General features: G+C 40.5%; 1 protein-coding gene across 1 annotated transcript in view; it reads right to left on the bottom strand.

Moving 5' to 3' along the window:
- LOC124717256 (tetratricopeptide repeat protein 27) overlaps nt 1-21,148 on the bottom strand; it is a 150,342-nt gene that overhangs the window by 7,819 nt on the left and 121,375 nt on the right. The window contains exon 14 of the mRNA XM_047244058.1: nt 8,124-8,319. Within this exon, the coding sequence (XP_047100014.1) occupies nt 8,124-8,319 (196 nt within the window). The remainder of the gene's footprint in view (nt 1-8,123; nt 8,320-21,148) is intronic.

Genomic DNA, 21,148 nt, shown 5'->3' with positions numbered 1-21,148 from the left:
AAAACGTTTTGTTAAGTTTTGAAATTATGTCTGTTGCAAGTCATTAAGTCCTCTAGTTCTCAAATACTGGACCAATAAAATCTGGGTATTTGTGCATCGTGGCCTACACTTCTTTTGCACCCCCACCCCTTTGATGGGTATGGTTCTTACACCCACAGCAATTCTTTCCAGACAGGTGATTTGTGTACTAAGTTTTATTGAAATCGGCCCCGTGCTTTTGGAGATGTGGAATGAAGACACATATGTACATAGGCCTACATTTTTATAATACGCATGAATATCTTTTTTTCTGTAAACAAATTTTGATGAAATGAAACCTGTGCTGACATTAGCAGTGAAAACCTCACAGAAATCTGTCTCATAGTTTTGGAAAGTAATGTGTTCAAAGATAGACAGACAATGATTTTACAGTTTTGTTGCCAGTACATATAAGCCCTGCAAACAGAAGAAGCAGAACTATTCTATTGACAAATGTATGCATAAACATAAAAAAAGCTCTCAACACCACCATCTGTGTGCAAGACAGAGAAATTTTACCACTCCCCCATCTGTGTTAGAAGTGAAATTATCTGAAAGACCCAAATTCTCCTCCAATACACGACATATTCTGATTCTAATAACTCAATAGCTCACTTCCTGTACAGCTTAATATATCCCCCCACCCCAAACCCCCAACAGCACGAATGTTCTTTATTTATTCATTTTGATCGGCTGTTGTACACTTCATTTAACAACCATAAAATGTTTGACAAATGATAAACTACAACACTGTTTATAAAATGCATATACTTTTTCTTCCGTATACCCATAGAGAGTAAATAATCAAGAACATAAAGAACATCAACAAAGATACATACAAAGAAAATGAGGGATGCCAATTTTCTTTAAACAAATTCGAAGTGAAATGGTCCTTATGGATGTGGAATAAGTCAAAACATCTTAAACATATTTTCATTTAATAAGTAATAATAACCTTTCAAAAAATACATTAAAGTACAATGTACGAAGTCACATATATTTCTTAGGTTATTGTAGCTATGCATCATCTCACAGAAAATCAGTTTACAATGCTTATTTACACTGGTCATATTACTGCACTGCAGATTTGCAGGTCAGATTTTATGTAACTCATGTTATTTGATATCATTCGATTTTATGTAACTCATGTTATTTGATACCATTCATAACATAAGTACCCACGAGTCAGTTCTACTATGAAATTCATCAATGGAGGAAGAGTTGGCCACGAACAATATACATTACGCTACTCTTAAACTGAACTTTATTACTAGTTAAACTTTTAAGGCTGCTGTCACATTACTGAAAATGTGTGTTCCTCAAGAATGGACACCTTTCTGGACCAAAGTAATTTAAATCTTTTTGAAGATTATTTCTAGTACTGATTCCATGAACTAAGCTATTGGTTTGAAAAAGAGAGACGTTATTTATGACATATTTAAGTAATTGGTTAGTATCCCCAGTTCCTGAGTTCACTACACAAATAGTTCATGTTGTAAGTAGAACTATGTGAAGTTAGCATATGGAGTTTGAAAATTTAGCATCAGTGTGTTTATGCATTTAAATCTCTCTCTCTCTCTCTCTCTCTCTCTCTCTCTCTCTCTCTCTCTCTCTCTCTCTCAGACAGACACACACACACACACACACACACACACACACACACACACACACCATAAAGATTAAGAGCATGGGCTTAAGGACAATTCACTGGAGGTCGTGCAGAAATACTGAGCCATGCTGCCTCTATAGCCGTCCATAATTGCAAAAGCGTAGCCATTGCAGGATTTTGTGCCTGGGTAGCCAAATCATTCCCTAAACTTATGCAGAATGTATTTCAAACCCGTTGGCCAATTCCGTGTAAACACAGCCCACACCATTACGTAGTCACCACCAGCAGGCACAGGGCCTTGTCGACAACTCGGGTCCATGGCTCAGAGGTACCTGTGCCTCACTCGAACATAACAGTCACCTCTTACCGACTGAAATTGGGACTCATCTGACCGGGCAACTGTCTTCAGTTCATCTAGGGTCCGATTGATACAGTCATCGGCCCGAGAGAGGCACTGCAGGTGATGGTGTGCTGTTAGGAAAGGCACTTGCGTCACTTATCTGCTGGCACCAAATTTTGCTGCACTGTCTCGATACAACTGTTCGCTGTACTTCCCACATAGATTTCTCTGGTTATTTCACACAGTGCTGCTTGTCTGTCAGCACCGGCAATTCTACACAAACGCTCCACTGCTGCTGCTCTCGTTTGTTACGAGAATGCCTGCAGCCACTGCATTGTCCGAGGTGAGACGTAATGCCTGAAATTTGGTATCTCAGCAGACTCTTGATACTGTGGATCTCAGATATGAATTCCTTAACAATTTTCGAAATGGAATGTCAGACGTGCCTAGCTCAAACTGCCATTCCACATTAGTAGTCTGTTAACTCCTGTTGCGCAGCCGTAGTCAAATTGCTAACCTTTTCACACGGGTCACCTGAGTGCAAATGACAGCTCTGCAAATGCACTGCCCTTTATACCTTGTGTATAGGATACAACTGTCATCTGTTCATGTGCACATCATATCCCACGACTCGTCACCTCAGCGTGTACCCACGTAGCGTCGGAGTAACCAATTTTTACACTTTCAAAACATTTCACATTTATAACATATGCAAATTTCATGTAGCTCTAGTTATGTTTTTTGACTTGCAAACTAACTTGGCTCAACGAGTTAGCCGACAAATGATCTCGTATGACATTCTGAAATCAAAGTATGCTAGCTTTTTTATGTGCATGTCACCCGTCGGACAACATCTGCCCTGCATATTTTTTTTAACTTGGCTCGATCAGTTAGCCAAAAAATGATCTTTTATAATATAATCTTTTATAATATTATGAAATGAAAGTATGCTAGCTTTTTTGTGTCTACGTCATCTCTGCCTGACAACATCCGCCCTGCAAATAAAGATTTCTTTAGGTGCTTTAGCAGTTCTGTTGTATGCTCCTTCCATTTGAATTTGTTGTCCAATTGTAATTGCAAGACTTTAATACTGTCCATCACTTCTATCCACTTGTCATCATATTTTAGGAGTATACTGGAGGGAAACCTCTCACGGGTTCTGAACTGAATATAGTGTGCTTTTCCAAAGTTTAAGACTAGATATGCAGTATCTTGGCAGTTTATTCGTCATCACTACACTCAATTATCTCATTATTGTCTTTTTCACTTTAACACCACAAATATTTGAAGGATGAAGCAACCTCTCTGAACAGGTTTAGTTTCCCAACAAGTATTTGTACACGCTCGAGCAGTTCGTGTGTGTGAAATTTGATTGGACACACACAACACCTCGTTTTAAGGTGTATCTATTCCTGTCTTTGGTCCACCGTGTGGTTACAAGAGAAAAGACACATTCCAGGCTCTGAGAAAAAAAAATGTGGGTTTTGAACAAAGGAAATCATTTGTTGCTATAATTAACCATAAATAAATGAGACAGTAAATACTTTTGACCAAAAAATTTAGCTTTCATTTGGTAAGTTTATTCTTGTGTCATTGGCAACAGCAGGTCAACTTCCTACAACAGAAGGCCGCCTCAGTCATCCAGTGAGCAGGAAGCCTACACATATCGACCGGTACTTAAACACCGATAGCTTTCACCACCCTGTATACTAAAAAAGTGTCCTGAACACGCCAGTACACAGGACAAAGATTATATCTGACGATGGTCATATAGAGTCTGAATTTCAGCATTTGAAGCGCACTTTCTGAGAAAATTGTTACAACAATGGAGAAACTGAAGCTTTCAAGTGCCACTGATGAAAGACGCCTGGTGAATCGGCGGATATACATTCCTTTCATACTGTGGAGCAATTACTAGCAAGATAGGGCACATGCTGAGCAGACACAGACTGTGACCACTGTTCCAGTCCGCCTCCGAGATAAAAGAAATGTAACGCCGTCTCAAAGACAATACAGGTCTTCGAGATACTGGCACGTATGGTGCCCCGTGTGAATGTGGTAGTATTTACACAGGTCAAACCATTCACAATGTCACAGAGTGTCGTGCAGAGCATTCAGACATATCAAAACAGAGAGAACTCGAGAAGTCAGCTGCGGTCGAACAGTGCCTAGAAAACGGGCATAAAATACAATTTGAAAAAACAAGAGTTTTGGCTCAAATAACATCGTACTGGGATTCTATTATCGAAGAAGCAGCCGAAACTGGTATAAAGCGTAACAATTTTAACAGAGACAGGGGTACACACTCAGTAGGGCACGGGAGCGGGCTCTGCACTTTAGCAAATGCAAAGACGTAGGCTCGACGCTCGGAGGGACGCGGGAGCGCCAGTTTCAAATGGGGCTGGCAGCAAGCGCCACGTGACGTCACTCGGTCCTGCAACAGAACGGAGCTGCTAGGAGCTGCCCGACTCAGCTTTCGTGCTTGCACCACGCTGGCCCACTCTAGAAGATTCCAGACACTGTCATTACATCTATATAAGCAGAACACTGTGCCAGCCCTTGGCAGTCAGTGTTTTCAATTCCTGATGATGATGACAGAGACAGCTTTTGAAAGCTCCAGTGTTGAATCAAAGTGATGCAGCTCGTAAATTGAGAAGATTTTACTGAAGCACGCCACCACAACAAACACGGAGGACGGATGTGAACTTTGTCATTAATATATTTCCATTATGATCTCCATTCGGCACAAGTGTCAACGAACTTTGGCAAGTGACTGTCTCAAGTTGTCAGACTATTTTGTTTACAGGTAGATGAGATAAGATTATAGACATATATTTTTTCTCCATTGATTCACAGTCAGGAGATACTTGAGGATGCAGAAAACATCATTAAACAAGAATATGTAATGCACGTTTAAAAAAAAAAAAAATTCTGATGCCTTTCCACAGATCCTAAGTCAAATGGTCTTCACGAGTATCGAAGAACTCATTTAACAGGCAATAACAAACTTGTACAAAACATGAAAATAATATACGCTAAGGTGCATACAACAACTTTTAGGCTACTGTAGCCACACATTATCAAACAGAAAATAAGTACGGAACATTCATTTACACTGAACGGACAATGCAGAAGGTGGAACACGGTTCTTAATAGTGAGAGAGATCACCACGTGTTTCCACCTATTGCCATATGAGGGTATGTAATGCATGCAGGAACATTGTCGAATATGATTGTTTTGGTGGACTAGATGTTCTGGTGTAGGGAGGCGTAAAGTTGCATAAGCACACTGACTTCCAAACCTCTAAACCCAGTACACGCACCAATCAACATTACTGACAATGTACTCCTTCCATCCATGTGTATCTTCACAGACGCTTTTGGCACCGACTTCATTTCTACGGATGAAATTGCATGATTGTACTGATCTGTGCAAATGGAGTAGTTCTCAGAATGGAAAAGTATTTGGCAATGGAATGGCCTGTGCATCCCCCCCCTGCCCCCACCCACAATTTAAATCCCCTCAAGCATGTGGGGGATGCATCAAGGAATCTATTGCAGCACATCCGTACGACTAACGACAAACCAGCAGTTGTCAACTGTGTTCGAGGAGAAATGGAACACACTACTACAAAAACTTATGATCAGTGTGGGAGGACACCGGAAACATCGATTGCCATACTTGGTAATCACACATCCTATTAAGAACTGTGTCCCACCTTCTGTAATGTCCAGGAGACAATCATGGATCGTGGCAAGTTCAGTTTAATTACTGTCTTTGAATGGAAGTGTCACTTCCATTCATCTCATTGTATATTTGTTTCATTTACTTTCCTTTCGTCCTGAAATTTTGCACACTGTATCGAGTCTACTAAGAAATTTGTCGACGGCGTAGGAGTCACCCACCGGTACGTCATTTATACTCCTCTTAATGAAAAAGTACACAAATGATTATGGGGAAATCTGCAAAATATTTTAATAACACAAGCGTGAAAGTAAATGCTCTACTAGAAAAAGATAAAGCCAAAACAGGTAATAAACAAAGACAATTTGAGAAGTAGTGAAAGAGTCTGGTAGAACCAGGGATGAGAAAGAGCAGATAATTTTAAGAATGAATGATACACTGGTAAAGGTGTAGTATTACAAAATGTTTTAACAAGCATTTCATGACTATTACTGAAAACATGGGATTGTCAGGTACAGTAGATTGTGCCACGCAAGATCGCGGATCGGACATTACGAATAACTTCAGTTATACGAATATGGACCTCACTACACAAGTAGAAATAATTTTCATCATAAAAAACTTTAAAATCAGAAAGTTTCATGGTTGTCATAGAAGAACACTTTTCAGTTAACTTTGTTAATATTTTGAGTTTAGTAATGTATTAAGTTATTTGTGCTAGCAGACATTTATCACATTTCCTAATTGGCTGATGTTTGCTGTGAATAGTAGCTCTGTATGAGAGAGGAGATAAGAAATACTATTGAACTTCTTTCTAGTTTCGTTTTTTCCAGAATTCTAGAAAATTTTAGAAAAGTTCATAATGCAAGCAGATTCTTAACCATGTCACTACAAATAATATATTGTCAAAGCTCTGATACTGAGAATGTTATTTACAAACACTGTACAGCGTTAATGTCTTAATTCATTAGATAATAAATTGCAGGCTACTGATATGTTCTGTGATTTTCTGAAGGAGTTTGACTGGGCAAATCACAATAGCCTTTAAGTAAATTAGAATACTACAGTGTAACAGGAAATGCTGGAAAGTGGTGCCTGCCTCTCAAGAAACAAATTGTGTCAAAATGAGAGAGTCCTGTATTAAGCTGTGACTCACCATCCAACTGAGAACTAATTGCACGTGGTATCCATCGTAGAGGCCTTACCTTTTCTTGTATGTATCAATATCTTTCATCAGAAACGTTATGAGATGCCGAGTTTGTTTTGTATGCAGATACTACAAATATTGCAATAAGAAGCAAATCAAGGAAGTTTTAGAAAGACCAGTTACTAGAATTAATCACGGACATTACTTACTGGTTCCAAGCCTTTGTCACTAAACTTATTTCATATGACATTTAACGCGTGACTGATTAATATGCTACACGTACAATACACAATATGAAAATGATGGATGGCATTATTTTTAAAGCTGTGTGTCCAGCAGCACGTAACCTTCCACAAGTCACTTTCGGAAGCTACTTCTGCGAGTCATATGACACGGAAACAGCACCGTCAATTTTCAGAAGTAGCTTCCACAAGTTAATGAAAACAGTTGTTGCAGCTTGCTGCAATTACTTGCAGAATTTAAAGGTTGCTGAAAGTTGCAGTAGTTCTGTTCAATACCAGTACAAATATCTCTGTGTTGAAAAAGAGAATGGTGCGAAGACAGGTGAGTCAAGACAAATGTACCACTGGATCCCTTAAACATACATAATTGGCCAGTCAGCCAAGTAAGTTCAAAATGAATTTATCTGTTACTTTGTTTCACCAGTGGGGAAAGTACAAGACCGTACAAACTTATTCATATTACAGCTGAGGTTTCTTGTTAGTGTAAAGATAAATTAATTACATTTGCAATAAAAGTAATTAACAATGATTGTGGATACTGAGGAGTAATTAAAAGGCAATCTCTTGGTGACGTAGCTTGTCACATTTTTCAACATCATTTTTGAATACTCGATTATTTTACTACAGACAAGAGATGTTTGAAATTTGGATACGAGATTCTCAAAGTTTTTAATCAGACTGGAGTCCTCTAATTTCTTGAAAACTTAGATATGTACATCTGTGTATCTGTCTCTTCACCAAACATTTATTTTTTTGTTAATAAAAGTAACAATAAAGCAACAGCAGTTGCAGCGGCTCTGGTTTTGAAGCACGATACTGTAAACCTGACTCTAATGGAAGCACTTGCAGCACGGTTCTGAAATCAACTTGCCAGAGCAAATTGCAGAAGTAAGCTCGAGCACGTTTTCGTTCTAATGCAAACACTCCAATAATAAGTAAAGGCACAAGTTGCTTGCTAGTGGACACAGGTCTCAAGGAAAATAAAATGAAACGAAATGACTATCGTCAACAAATACCGAACAAAAGACTGTCATTGACCTCTACAAGACACTTCCACACTGCACTGCAATCAAATGCCTTACCGTCAACCAACTCGATACAGAGGCCGAGCACGTCGGCGGCGGTCTGCCGGTCGGAAGCCCACCGGAGGTCCTGCACGGCAGAGCGGTGTGCCCTCTGCAGGTACTGCGCTGTGCGCTGCAGTGTCTCCGGGGTCTGCACCTCCTGGCTCGACGTCAGCTGTGCGTAAAGCCGCCACAGCGTCGGGTTGTTCGTCACCTGTAGGCAAGCGGACATACACGTAGTCAACTCATGATACTGTGGCATCGGCTACTTAATAGAGCACGGAAAATGTTATCGCATTACGGCTCGAAAGAGCCGAGTGCCTGCTACACCACACGGACCATTGTGACTCTCTCACTCCGCACTAGTTTTCCTGAAGTCCTCGAGAAATCTAGTCCACCCACAAAGAAGGTAGCTTACTAAACCCTCATTCGACCAATACTTAAATACTGCTCTTCAATTTGGCATCCGTACCACAGCGGATTAATAGAGAAAATAGTGCTCCAACAAAGAGCAGTATGTGTGTTACAGGTTCATTTAGCAACCGCAGAAGCATCTCAGAGGTGCTCAGCCACCTCCAATGGCAGACACTACGAGACAGGCCTCTCGAATCACGCTACGGCTTACTATTAAAGTTCCAAGAGTGCACATTCCAAAAGAGTCGACCAACGTATTGCTTCCTTCTATGTACATCTCACAAAAAGGCCGAGAAGGTAAAGCTAGCGAGATACGAATTCTCACACAGAGACTCCTCAGCAAACATTCTTCCTGCGGACCATTCGTACAATCGGGGAAGCGACAGAGGTACACAAAGTACTCTCCACCGCAGACCGTAAGGTGGCTTGCGGAGGATAAATGTAGATGCAGATGGGAACTTGTCCTGGAATATATCCTCCCATCCCACCACCCTTCTAGACTTGAACTCCATTAACGACACCCTCTCTATTTTTTTTCTCTCGCCATTGGTGGTCCGTACCTAAAATAACAACCACAACAGTCTTAAGCTGCAAAGAGCAGAAAGTACACTCTCAGAAGATCAGTCTGGATTCTGGAATAACCGGGGAACCGGGGAAGCAATACTAGCTCTATTATTAGCTGTATAGAAACAACTGGGATATAACTACGTGCTTAGCTTTCACAGACACAGAAAAAGCCTTCGATAATATCAAGTGGGACTGAAGCAGCCTCCCACCGCACGTGTCTAAGCAGTTCCATATGCCCTTCGCTCCAAACACCCACCTGCTAACACAGTAAGTGTTACTTCTGTCCAAAGCTGTCGATCTTGCCACAGAACCGGATACGTGTACACTATGGTCATTGGCTACAGACAGAGAAAAATAGCTCGGTCTGTAGCGAGACTTTCGCCATTCTAGCCTCAACCAGTCTCCTCCTCATCCTCACGGGGCCTCGACCAGTCTCCACCCCCTCCTCACGGTGTCAACATGGGTTCCTGTTCCGTGCTCGAACCACTACACTATGGACGTGCCATGTGGCTGCAACACAGCTGGGCGTGAAAATGGTGCTTCATGCCACATCTCCAGCTGAAGACTATTAATTCCTTGCCTCGCGATGGAATATCGTGCTGGTGAAACTCGGGGATGAGACTGCCACATTGCTCAGTGTCTGCCTCATCTATTGCACCACACCTTTTTCCAGAACCGACCACGCTGTTGAGTGACTTGCTAAGAACTTACGAATTTCGAGACTATTTCGTCTGTTTGTTTGCAGCTGCATAATGAGTTATTAGATGTGTTCCTTGACCACGTGCGAACATTGTCCTATTGCAGTCATGCAGTACCTATCGTGCCTTGTTCTACGATTGGGTAATCAATTTATAAGTTAGGTAAGGAGACATTCCTACAGAACAAAATGCTCAAGGCCTTAAAAAAAAAGCAGAAATATCTATAAAGATCAAAAAATAAAATAGGAAATTTACAAAAATGAGAAAGCTTTTATTACTGGAAGGATAAACCAAGAAGAAGTGTAGAATTAAAAAATGTCCAACAAGGTCGTACACTAACGATCACTATCTTTAATCTGTATTCAGAAGAGGCACTTAAAAACACTGGAGAAGCTTCACAGGCAAGTATACTAATACAAGCTAAAGAATATACATATCGAGACATGTCGATGATATAGTAGCTGTTCTACTGACGGTTCAGATCTTGCAGCCACATTAATTAGAATGAATACGAGTATACAGAAGATTGTAATATGAAAGTAAAGAAATCCAGGACAAAAGTGACGGCATGTGATGAAGAAGAGAAAGTCAATATAGGAATTCGTGTAGATAAAAGTTACTTCAAAAAAGGTGACTCATTTAGGAAATAAGGTGAGTACTGATGGACAGAGCAAAGCAGAAGTCAGAAGGCGACTTGCTCGAGAAATAATTCTTTTCAGCAGGAAGAAGAAAAAAAGATTTGATTCTAAAAAGGACCAGCTTTGAAATCAGGAAAACATTTCTCATAGCCTATGTTTAGACTCTGGTACATTATGGCAGTGAAGCCTGGACTCTGGGGGACAGTAGGAGAGAAGAAACTAAATTCTTTCAAGATACGTTACAAACACCTGCTCAGAACAGAGTGGGCTGACGGGTTTAAAACGAAAAGATTCTTGAAAGAGCGGGAGGCAGGATTAGCAGTAGGAGAGGACATACAGAAGGCATTACAAGGACAAGGAACTCGGGAAAGAGAAAATGACGTAAACATAAACCAAGAGAAGAACGTTCATATGACATTCAGGAAGCGAGGAAAAATTTCACCCAAAGACAGTATAATTCTATATAACATACCACTACAAATGGTAAGTAAAAATATAAATGCCTGGGAATTACATTACAGATGACAGTAACAACTTTCAGAATGAATATTCAGGGAGCAGCAGCAGCAATCCAAGCCTCATTCAGTATGCTGAAAATGATCTATCTATCGAGAAGTAAAGAGGCAGTGGTGCCACTCACAATGTATGATACAGAGACCATATGGGAAAAACTGAAGATAGGTGCTATGGAAGGAATAGAAAAGTCAATATGATGTTCACAAAACACATAATAGTAGTGGTAAAAATAGTACCATCCCAACTTGCACATGAACTCATGAAAGAGACTTTATTTCATACAGGTCATCAGATCACAACAGTGGCCATCTTCAACAGGACTGTACTTGAAACTGGTTAACATCACGGGCCAGAATAAAGAGGCAATAGACCTAGAGTTCTACAACATACTAATCGCACTGAATGACAGACACACGTAACAATAACATTAACAATATTTTGGGGAAACCTGTTTTTACCAGTGTCAAAATCAGGCAAACACGAAAGGGTAAGGGTCTATTAATTGTCGGCCATTCGATGTATGGCAAATGCTGGTACCCATTAGGGAAATGGCAGCGAGGGGCAGGAAAGGACACCAGGTGCACTCAATGTTTATGCACGGGGCATCATTCGACATGTTCAAGAGGCTATTCCGGCAGCCATTGAGGGAACAGGATGCACGGAACTGCACACCGTGGCGCACGTTGGAACAAATGGTGCCTATTGTCTGGGCTCTGAGGTCATACTCGGATCATTCCAGCAGTGGCAAAGACACTTGAGAAGACAACATTGTGCACTGAGTTTCAATGAAGCTCACAATTTGCAGCACTGTCCCCAGAACTGACTGTGGACTTTTTGCCGAGTCGAACAGATGGACGGAAACAGATACTTCGAAAGTTCTGCGACGAGATAGGCTGTAACTTCCTGGACTTGTGCCATAGGGTTGAGTGAGAATTGTAGGGTGCCCCTAAATGGGTAGGGTGTGCACTACACATCAGAGGCTGATACCCATGTAGCTATTATGTGAGGGGTGCACACAAGGGTTTCTACATTAGGTGACTCTCCATTCAATCCAGATAATGAGAGCTATAGGAAACCCAGAAGTAACAGTGTAAGATTGAAAGAAATGCTGCTCACAGGTGAGAGTATTAAAATCCCAGAGGTTAACTGCCAAAGCATTCACAACAAAGTGCTGGAGTTTGAAGAGCTCCTGAAAAGCAGTGAAGCTGGTTAAACCTGAAATTGATAGCAATGAGATTTTTGGTGAAAATTTAAGTGTGTGTTGAAAGGATAGGTTAATGGGAAATTGAGGCAATGTATTTGTAGACAAGAAATTCAAATCCACTGAGACAGAAACTGAAGCTTCGTTTGAGACTGTTTGGGCAAGACTCAGTATCAGGGGTGGTCATAACCCTTTGACTGGTGGAGGCGCACAATCCACTTTGCACACTGAGGCGCTGCAGCCTGCACTGTCATCCGTATACCGGCGCTAATGTGCCTGACCCTCGAGCTGCCGCCCCTCGCTGCCCCACCTGCCCTGTGCTGAATATTTCTGCAGCGACTGCGACTCCACGCGAAATATTGTGTCCTCTCACGGCTGATACAGAATACTCGTAAATGCTCTCACTACGTAGTTCCCCTGCAGGTGAATTACTACAGAATCAAACTGTCTGGTAAAACTATTTTCCGTCACCAAGAATGATATCTTGCTTGTAGTTTTCTTGCACTATTTTTGTAGATTATGCCGAAAACGATGTGATTCGTTAGCTTTACATCAATACTTTATTGCTCTTTCTTGGATACCCATTTATAATGTCTACATTTATCTATGCTTTCCTCACCGCACTAACTCAAGAACAAATAAAATTAGCCATAGATTATAGATTACTGTACATTATTTGTGTTGTCCAGAACATCGTATTACGTCGTTTATAGGAGAAAGTGACATACAGATCATCTTTCATATCGCACTGCAACATTGGAATTTACTGTGAGCAACGGTAAGAACAATGTTATTTCACGTCGTTAAATTCATATTCTGGTGTGATAAGAAATTTCACATGGCCTTCTGTTTGTATCACTGAACTGCCTGAATATTTGTTGCACTTTGTAATTACCCAATTATGCATAATTTTGCTTCTTTTACGAAATTTGTACAATACTTGTAATCGCTGCACATAAGTATTCAACAGATTTTTCCAATATTTGAAAGCTGTGAAATCTGTCTTTTTGTTAGCACATTAAATTCACCTATGGAGAAAATTCAAAGTCATGAACTGTAAATTTAGGCGTTGCTTTTACACTTTGTGAATATGTTTTCCACCCTTCTTTTTGATCCGGGCTTTGGACTGGCTCTGGCGAAGTTAAAAATATTTTTTTGTTTTTTCCCTTTTTTAATTTTTTTTTTTCGTTTTCGAAGTTTCCTTCTAATAGCTTTATTGTACTCGTTCTATGCTGCAATTAGTAATTCCATTTTGTGTGGTATTTTTCAAAACAGGGTACGACACACAATGGTACCTTGCAAGTTTTACATTCGTACCTGCTTTCTCGACACACTTTTTGTTTCCAGCAAACAATGCATCTACGTGTTAGCACACTTTTCTTGGATTGCTCACTTGTTATAATGTCTGGAAAATGCCTTCCCACACATCTTAGAGGATTACCATCAGAACACCTTCTTCTGCCAGCTTTACTGTGCTCTAACGCATACGTTTCTGCAAGTTCCCTTACCAGTGACAGATGAAACTCTGCTATCATCATTTTATGGCCTGTTAATGATCTGTGTAGGACATGAGCATTTAAAACACACAGATCTAGAACGTGTAAAAAGAACTTTTTATACCACCTCATTGTTTTCCGTATACATCCGACAGAGCTAAAGAGCATATCAGAACGGTCAACTGCTCTCATATTCAAGCTATAATCTACAATGCTTTGTGGTTTCTTAATTTTTTTCTCCAGTATTCCTGCAATCTTCCCTGCGTCAACCATTTCTGTGGTGTTACATGTGGTCAACATCCACACTTCCCTTTTGTCACACCACTTTATAGCAAGCATTGTATCAGTGCACATAAATTGAATATCTCCATGTTCCAGTTTCTTATGAAGTTTCGGCATGTTGCGCCTGTTATTACAGATAGTACCACATGCGTTCGTCCCATGACTGTGAAGCCAGGCAAACCAGTTATCAACGTAGAGGATATGTCCATGTTCTAAATAGGGCTTCATAAGTGTAGCCACTATGTCACCACTTTTCCCCAAATTGTGGAACTCAGTTTCTGTTGATGCTCCTGTATAAACAATGAAATCCAAGACATAGCCAGTCTTACAATCACGTGACGCAAATGTTTTTATACCAAATGCACTCCGTTTTGATGGAATGAATTGTCTGAAAGATAAGCGTCCTTTGAATAATAACAAACTTTCATCAATGCAGAGTTTCCGATGTGGATTAAATGCACAACGGAAAGCTGTACAAACTTTATTGACAATGTTCCTAATTTTGAATAATCTGTCTCCTCCAGTATTCGCAGAGTTGTCACTGAAATGTAACATTCTCATAAGTAACAAAAAGTGGTCTCTCGACATGAGTTCACTAAAAATTGGCGTATTTAGAAGAACATCTCTGGTCCAGTATTCGCTAATTTTCAGTTTTTTCACACGATGTATCAGAAGGCAAACAGCTATGAAACAGTACATTTCTTCATATCCAGTATCTTTCCACTTTGAGATTCGAGAATGCACTGATTCGGGAGTATTCTCCTTGGTGAATAAATAAAACCGATTCGTTTCGTCAGCTATATATTTCATTAGTTCTTGTGTAAAGAATAACATGAAAACTGACAGAATACTTGACTCATTCCCTATTTGACACACATGTACTGATAGCGTATCATCAAATGCGTGATTAACTGGCTGAAATGTATCACTAAGACGTGCTTTCTTCGTAGGCGTTTCACTATCACTTTCTGATTCTTCAAATTCAGAACAACTAACATCTCTTGTCGAAACATGAGACTGCTTTGACACCCCTGCTGACTTGGACGGTTTACGAATAGAGCTTTCAGACTCTGTGGAAGAGCTGTCACTTCCGTCAAAATCAAGTAGTTCACCCTCACTGTCGCTCCTCGTAAAAATCTCCATGATTTCTTCCTCAGTGCAACCGCGACGTCTCGCCATTTTCCTTGTAAAATACAGGACGCGAAGAACACTGATGTAAATTCCGATGAACAGTGAACTGTAGTGCGAAGCCTAGGCTCACAACAGATGAGCTAGCGGCCAGAACTGCAAAAGGCTACTGAGACGTGGGACGTGAAGTCCGCTGTCCGAGTTATCTCGTCATCGGCACTCAGGTAGCGGCACGCCTATACTCGTCATCAGTTCTCAGGAGCCGGCAACCGGGTGCGACTTAACTCGTCAACAGCACTCGGGGCAAAACCGGCAGCCGTGACTATACTCGTCATTAGCACCCGGGGAGCGGCATGCAACATGACGAGTAAACTCGTCAACAGCAGTCAAACGGTTAAAATTGTAATCGGACCGTTCAATCATCCAACCAGCCGTAAAATTGTGATTGGATCCTGCTATAGCCCAAAAGACTCATCTCCTGGTGTAATCGAAAACTTCAAGAGAAAATCCCATTTCTCTTGTAAGCAAGTTCCTCAATCATACTGTAATTATCAATTGAGACTTTAATTATCATTGTAAGACATAGAAGCTTCAGGTCTGCCTCAGGAATGTGTGTTGGGACACTTGCTGTTCATGACGTATATTAATTACCTTGTAAACAATATTAATAGTAACCTCAGACTTTTTGCAAATGATGCAGTTATGTATAACAAACTACAACTTTCAAAGAGGCTGTGTAAATATACAATCAGATCTTGATAAGATTTCAAAGTGATGCATTGACTGGCAACTTGCTTTAACTATTCAGAAACGTAAAATTGTGCACTCCACAAAACACAAAAAATGTCGTCTCCTGTGAATATAGTATCAATGGGTCACTGTTGGAATTGGTCAACTCATACACCTGGGTGTAATACTTTGTATGGTTAGAAAACAGAATGATAACATAGGTTCAATTGTGGATAAAGCAGGTAGAAGCCCTCAGTTTATTGGTAGAATACTGGAGAAGTGCTATCAGTTCACAAACGAGATTTCTTACAAATCACTCGTGCAACACATTCTAGAATATTGTTCAGGTGTGGGTCCCATACCGAATAGGACTAACAGGTGATATTGAATGTGTACAGAGAAGGGCAGCACGAATGGTTCAAGATCTGTCTGACACAAGGGAAAGTGTTACAGTGATGCTGAAGAAACTGAAGTGGCATATTCTTGAAGATAGATGTAAACTATCTTGTGAAAGTCTATTGAAGTTTCAGGAGCTGGCCTTAAATTACAACTCTAGAGATGTACTACGACTACCTAAATATCGCTCACAAACGTATCGTGAGGACAAATTAGAATAATTACTGCACACACAGGGGCATTCAAACAATCATTGTTTCTGTGTTCCATACATGAATGGAATAGGTAGGAACCTGAATAAATGGTACAATGGGACATACCCTCTGCTGTGCACTTTGCCGTGGTTTGCCGAGTACGGATGTAGATTTACATGCAGATGTAAATGAACATATCCCACAAACTGACTGAAGAGTGTAAATATCTGCTATGTGGATAAGGATGTAAAAACACTACATTAGAAAGTGTGCAAAGAGAAAGAAAATTATAACGCACTATGGCAAAGAATAAACTCATATATTAATACCTGATCTGAGAATACTTTTCTCATCAATAATAAAATGAATGGGTGATAAGAGAATCTTGTGGGAGTCGACTGTCAAAAGAAGAGGGCAAGTCACTGGACATCTTATGACATGACCAACTCCTGTAGACAATAACAGAGGGGAATGTTAACGGAAAGATATCTGAAGGAAGACCACAACTACAATACAGAGACCAAATTAAGAAAGATGTGAGATGCAAGACTTGCGGGAAAATACAGAAGAACTCAGAAAGTCATGGAGAGTGGAGATTTGCTGCCAACCAATCCTCGGATTAATCAGTGAAGAAGAAGAAAAACTTATTAGGTCTCCTTCTCTCCCCTTCTTCTCCTTTACACCTTCTTTCTAGTCCTAACCTACACTATTCGTCTCACTTTTCATTTCTTCTCCCCTTTAACGATTCTCTACTTCTCACTCTGCCTTCTGTACCTCCAGAGTGAAGTCTACACAGCGCCTACAGACGTACTTCCTACTCTCTATGATAGTGTCTCCTTTTTCACTTTTGTCTGCCTCTGTCCCGACAACAGGTCGCTCCCTCTCAAGCAGAGACCTGTGTTATCTGATACTCCTTCCTAAACTCCCCATAACTTAGCCCCCTTTCCTCTCTGAGGAAGAAACATACATGTTTGAAAAGCTAGATGTAGGTTTTCCTATCAGCAGTAGTTTGGATTTCACCCCACAACAGAAGTAATGGCCGAGACCTCCAACTGAACTGATTTTCATGCAATAATCACACTGTACATTATAGCACTTTTGGTGGATTGTAGTGGCACATAACTTGTGCGCTTTCAGAAATAAAAATGATGTGGTGTGGCCCTCAACTACGTACCCTCAGACTCAGCATTGAAATATTAAAAGTTTTGGCTGGTTTCGTTGTCCAGGGGATGGGATATGTAGTTGCCACTTTACAAGCCAAATACTGTTGAGTTTACAGATTTCAATATGAATATACACATGAATCGAACGGTCGAAGGTTCGTATCACTCGGCTATTCCAAATTTTTAAGCAACATAGTAATTTATAAATGTAAGATTGCAATTAACTAAAATCTGCAGGTACTATCTTAACGACTTTAAATGATGAGTACGATAGTAGAAGTACTTTTGAGAATGCGGTATATTTCTGCAAAACACTTAATGGTGTCGACAGTCCAGGAATTAAATAAAATATAAGTTGAATAACATGGAAACAATAGATTCCTACTTCACGTAATTAGTTATGAATAACAACGTAGCTCGCGAGATATTCACTTCCAAACACATACTACGTCTTCACTGCAGAAGCCATGGAAGTCTCACAAGTGCACAAGTCGGCACTACGAAATATTTCTATCTCCCGCTAAAACGCGCAAACTGCTCCGCTCTCCAAGTCTTTCCTGCGGCTGTCCGTCACTGCTCCACGTCCAGCCTTTCCCGCAACCGTGCATCTGTCGCGCCGTACTATTCAGAAATCTCCCGTCGCTCCCCCATACTCCGTGCCCCTCCCCCACTTCAGTAGTCGCCTGCTGTAGCAACGAGTGCTGTGATTAGCTAGAGCACTCCCGCCATGTCTTCAAGCCAACGCACACTCACAAACATATTAAAACATATATGAAATACTGGATTTACATTTAAATAACTTGAAATTAAATAAATATTCCTACGGCTGGTCCATAAGCACGCTCTAACACACATTATTAAATCTATATACAAATCAAATCAACATATATCAAAGAAACAGAAACAAAAGGTAGGCCAGTAGCCTAATGTCTCTGTGCTTCCTAAAACACAGTGAATAATTAACCAATTTTTTTCACGAGTAGTATATATCGGATATAAACAAAGACACAGATGAATAAATATATTTATATCACTGTGGAGTACTTATGGCCTGACGCAATTAATAGTAATCGGCCTCTTTGACCTCCAATAACTCTTTCTGGTCTCGTCTCCTGAACCGTGGGACAAACTTGGCGGCAACACAATGCATTCCAAGGGCTGTGTCAGAATTTCATAACACGATCCAACTGAAATGTTACATTCTTCTACAATCTCTCGGACAGTCATTCTTTGAGTGCCACGCACAATTTCGTTGACGTTCCTGACACGAGTGTCATTGGTAGACATTGAAGGGCATCCTGAGCGAGGGTCACCTGTAACTTATGTCCGGCCACTTTTAAACTGTATGAACCATTCGTAGCACCGAGTACGGCTTAAGCACTCATCACCATATGCTTCCTGCATCATTTGGTGTGTGGAAAGGTTTCCTCAAGTTTCACACAAAATTTAATCCAGACACATTGCTTCTCTAACCCTGCAATCTTGAAATTCGCAAACAGTGCGACACAATGTTCTACTCTAAACAGCACTGAACAATAACTAACAGACTACAACAATGAAACTTTGGACAGTTACACATTAAACACACGAGAGTGCAAGGATGCCAACCACACTTTGCACCAACACCACATCGGAATGAAATTACGAATGTTCTGGAATTTTTTGAACAAACCTCGTATAATACAAGGTGTACAACTTTGCTTCTGCTGTTTTTACCCAACACTTGAGGCTTTAATGAAACAAACTGGTTACATATGTATCATTCAAAGTATTTACCATCACTGGCCACTACTTTCTCCCATGTTTCGGGCAGTGTACGAATCCTGCATCGAAATAATTGTTCATCTTTTGAAGCGATCCATGAATCGATCCAATGTGCGACTTCATGAGATTGAAAGTGTTGGTCAACCAAGCCATGCTCCATTGATCTAAAGAGGTGATAGTCAGAGGGAGGAATGTCTGGAGAATACGGCGGGTGGGGTAGGACTTCCCATTTTAACGTTTCCTAGTACGTTTTGACCTCTTTTGCATCGTGAGGTCATGCTGCAAAATCACTTTGCTGTACTGCGTTTGTCTTAATGCTCTGCTCAAATGCATTAATTGTGTTAGATAACGAGCACCTGTGAATGTTTCAATTGGTTTTAACACCTTACACCTCATCGTACACGACACCGAACTGGTCCCACCATATGCAGAGCACAATATTAGAGCTGTGAATAATCAACACGGAAGCATGGCTGGTATATCCCCATAATTTTTAAGGTTATTGTAATGAACCCATTTTTCATCCCCAGTCACAATGCGATGCAGAAATCCCTTCCGTTTTTGCCTCTGAAGCAAGTGTTCACAAACACACAAACGCCCTTCAATTTCTCTTGGTTTCAGCTCACAAGGGACCCCAAGTTCCTTCTTTCTGAATCATGCCCATAGCCTTGAGATTATTTTGAAATGGCTTGCTGTGTCACTCCCACTAACTGTGCCAATTCTTCTCGAGTTTGACACGAGTCTTCTCTCAGCAATGTCTCCAATTCTGCACCTTCGAAAACATTTTCTTGAAGCGTCGAAACCACTCGCGACACATTCTTTCACTAACAGCGTCCTTACCAGACGTACTTGAGAGTATTCGACGAGACTCAGCCACCGTTTTCTTCATATTAAAACAAAACAGTAACAACTCCTGCAAATGACAAGAATTACGCTCATAAACTGACATTTTCAATTGAGAACAACTTTATGATGCAGACACAAATCGACTAAAGTTTGAATGTGGTTACGTTGTCCAAGGTCCAAGATAACTGCCTGATGTCTGCAATCTGTTTCTTTCAACTGCTACTTAGCATTGTCGCCACCTATCGGGAAATGGTGGAAGCAGAGTTGTACACCTTGTACATACTTACATATGGATATTTTATTCGTCAGGATCAGATCCACTACAAGGAGGAAAAGTTTGAATGAAAGAATATCAGGAACAATACAGTGCTGAAATTTATGAAGTGTAAAATGGCTTAGTTACAGATGTAATGAAAAATCAATATAGTACATATTCTTACTTTAACTGCCTCTACAGGCATGAATAACACACACACACACACACACACACACACACACACACACACACACACACACACACACACACACACACACACCAACTATGACAAAGGAGGTAGAGCTAAACATCGGTCTGTACACGACAGTGCAATGTACCTACATGTTCCTGAAAGTCGTATATACCATGGGTTCTATTTATCACAGACATAAGGGGTCAAGTGTTTTGTATAGGCCTTGGCCTAGTGACCATTTGTACCCTTATCAGAAGAACGGGGATACAGTAGCTATCCTACAGTACCAGACCAAAATTTAACTTCACACACTACCTCCAGCCCATGCAAACAGAGCAAACTTGTTGGTTCTTCTGCATTAGGTGTTCTAATAATATTGGGATTTCCGTTGTATGAAAGCTGTGAGTACCCTTGGAAAGGCATTCACCTGTCTGTATATTAAATGATCAACTTATGATATGAGACCTATTCTTTGAAAAACATTTGTTTTATATAATTTACATAACTGTAAAGATGCGCATCTAGCGCGGACACTAATACATCGATTGCGCAACCAAAGAAA

The sequence above is a fragment of the Schistocerca piceifrons genome, chromosome 9, assembly GCF_021461385.2.
Source record: "Schistocerca piceifrons isolate TAMUIC-IGC-003096 chromosome 9, iqSchPice1.1, whole genome shotgun sequence".
Lineage (NCBI taxonomy): Eukaryota > Metazoa > Arthropoda > Insecta > Orthoptera > Acrididae > Schistocerca > Schistocerca piceifrons.
The sequence above is the reverse complement of the archived record's forward strand: the minus strand, read 5'-3'. Positions and strand labels throughout refer to the sequence as shown.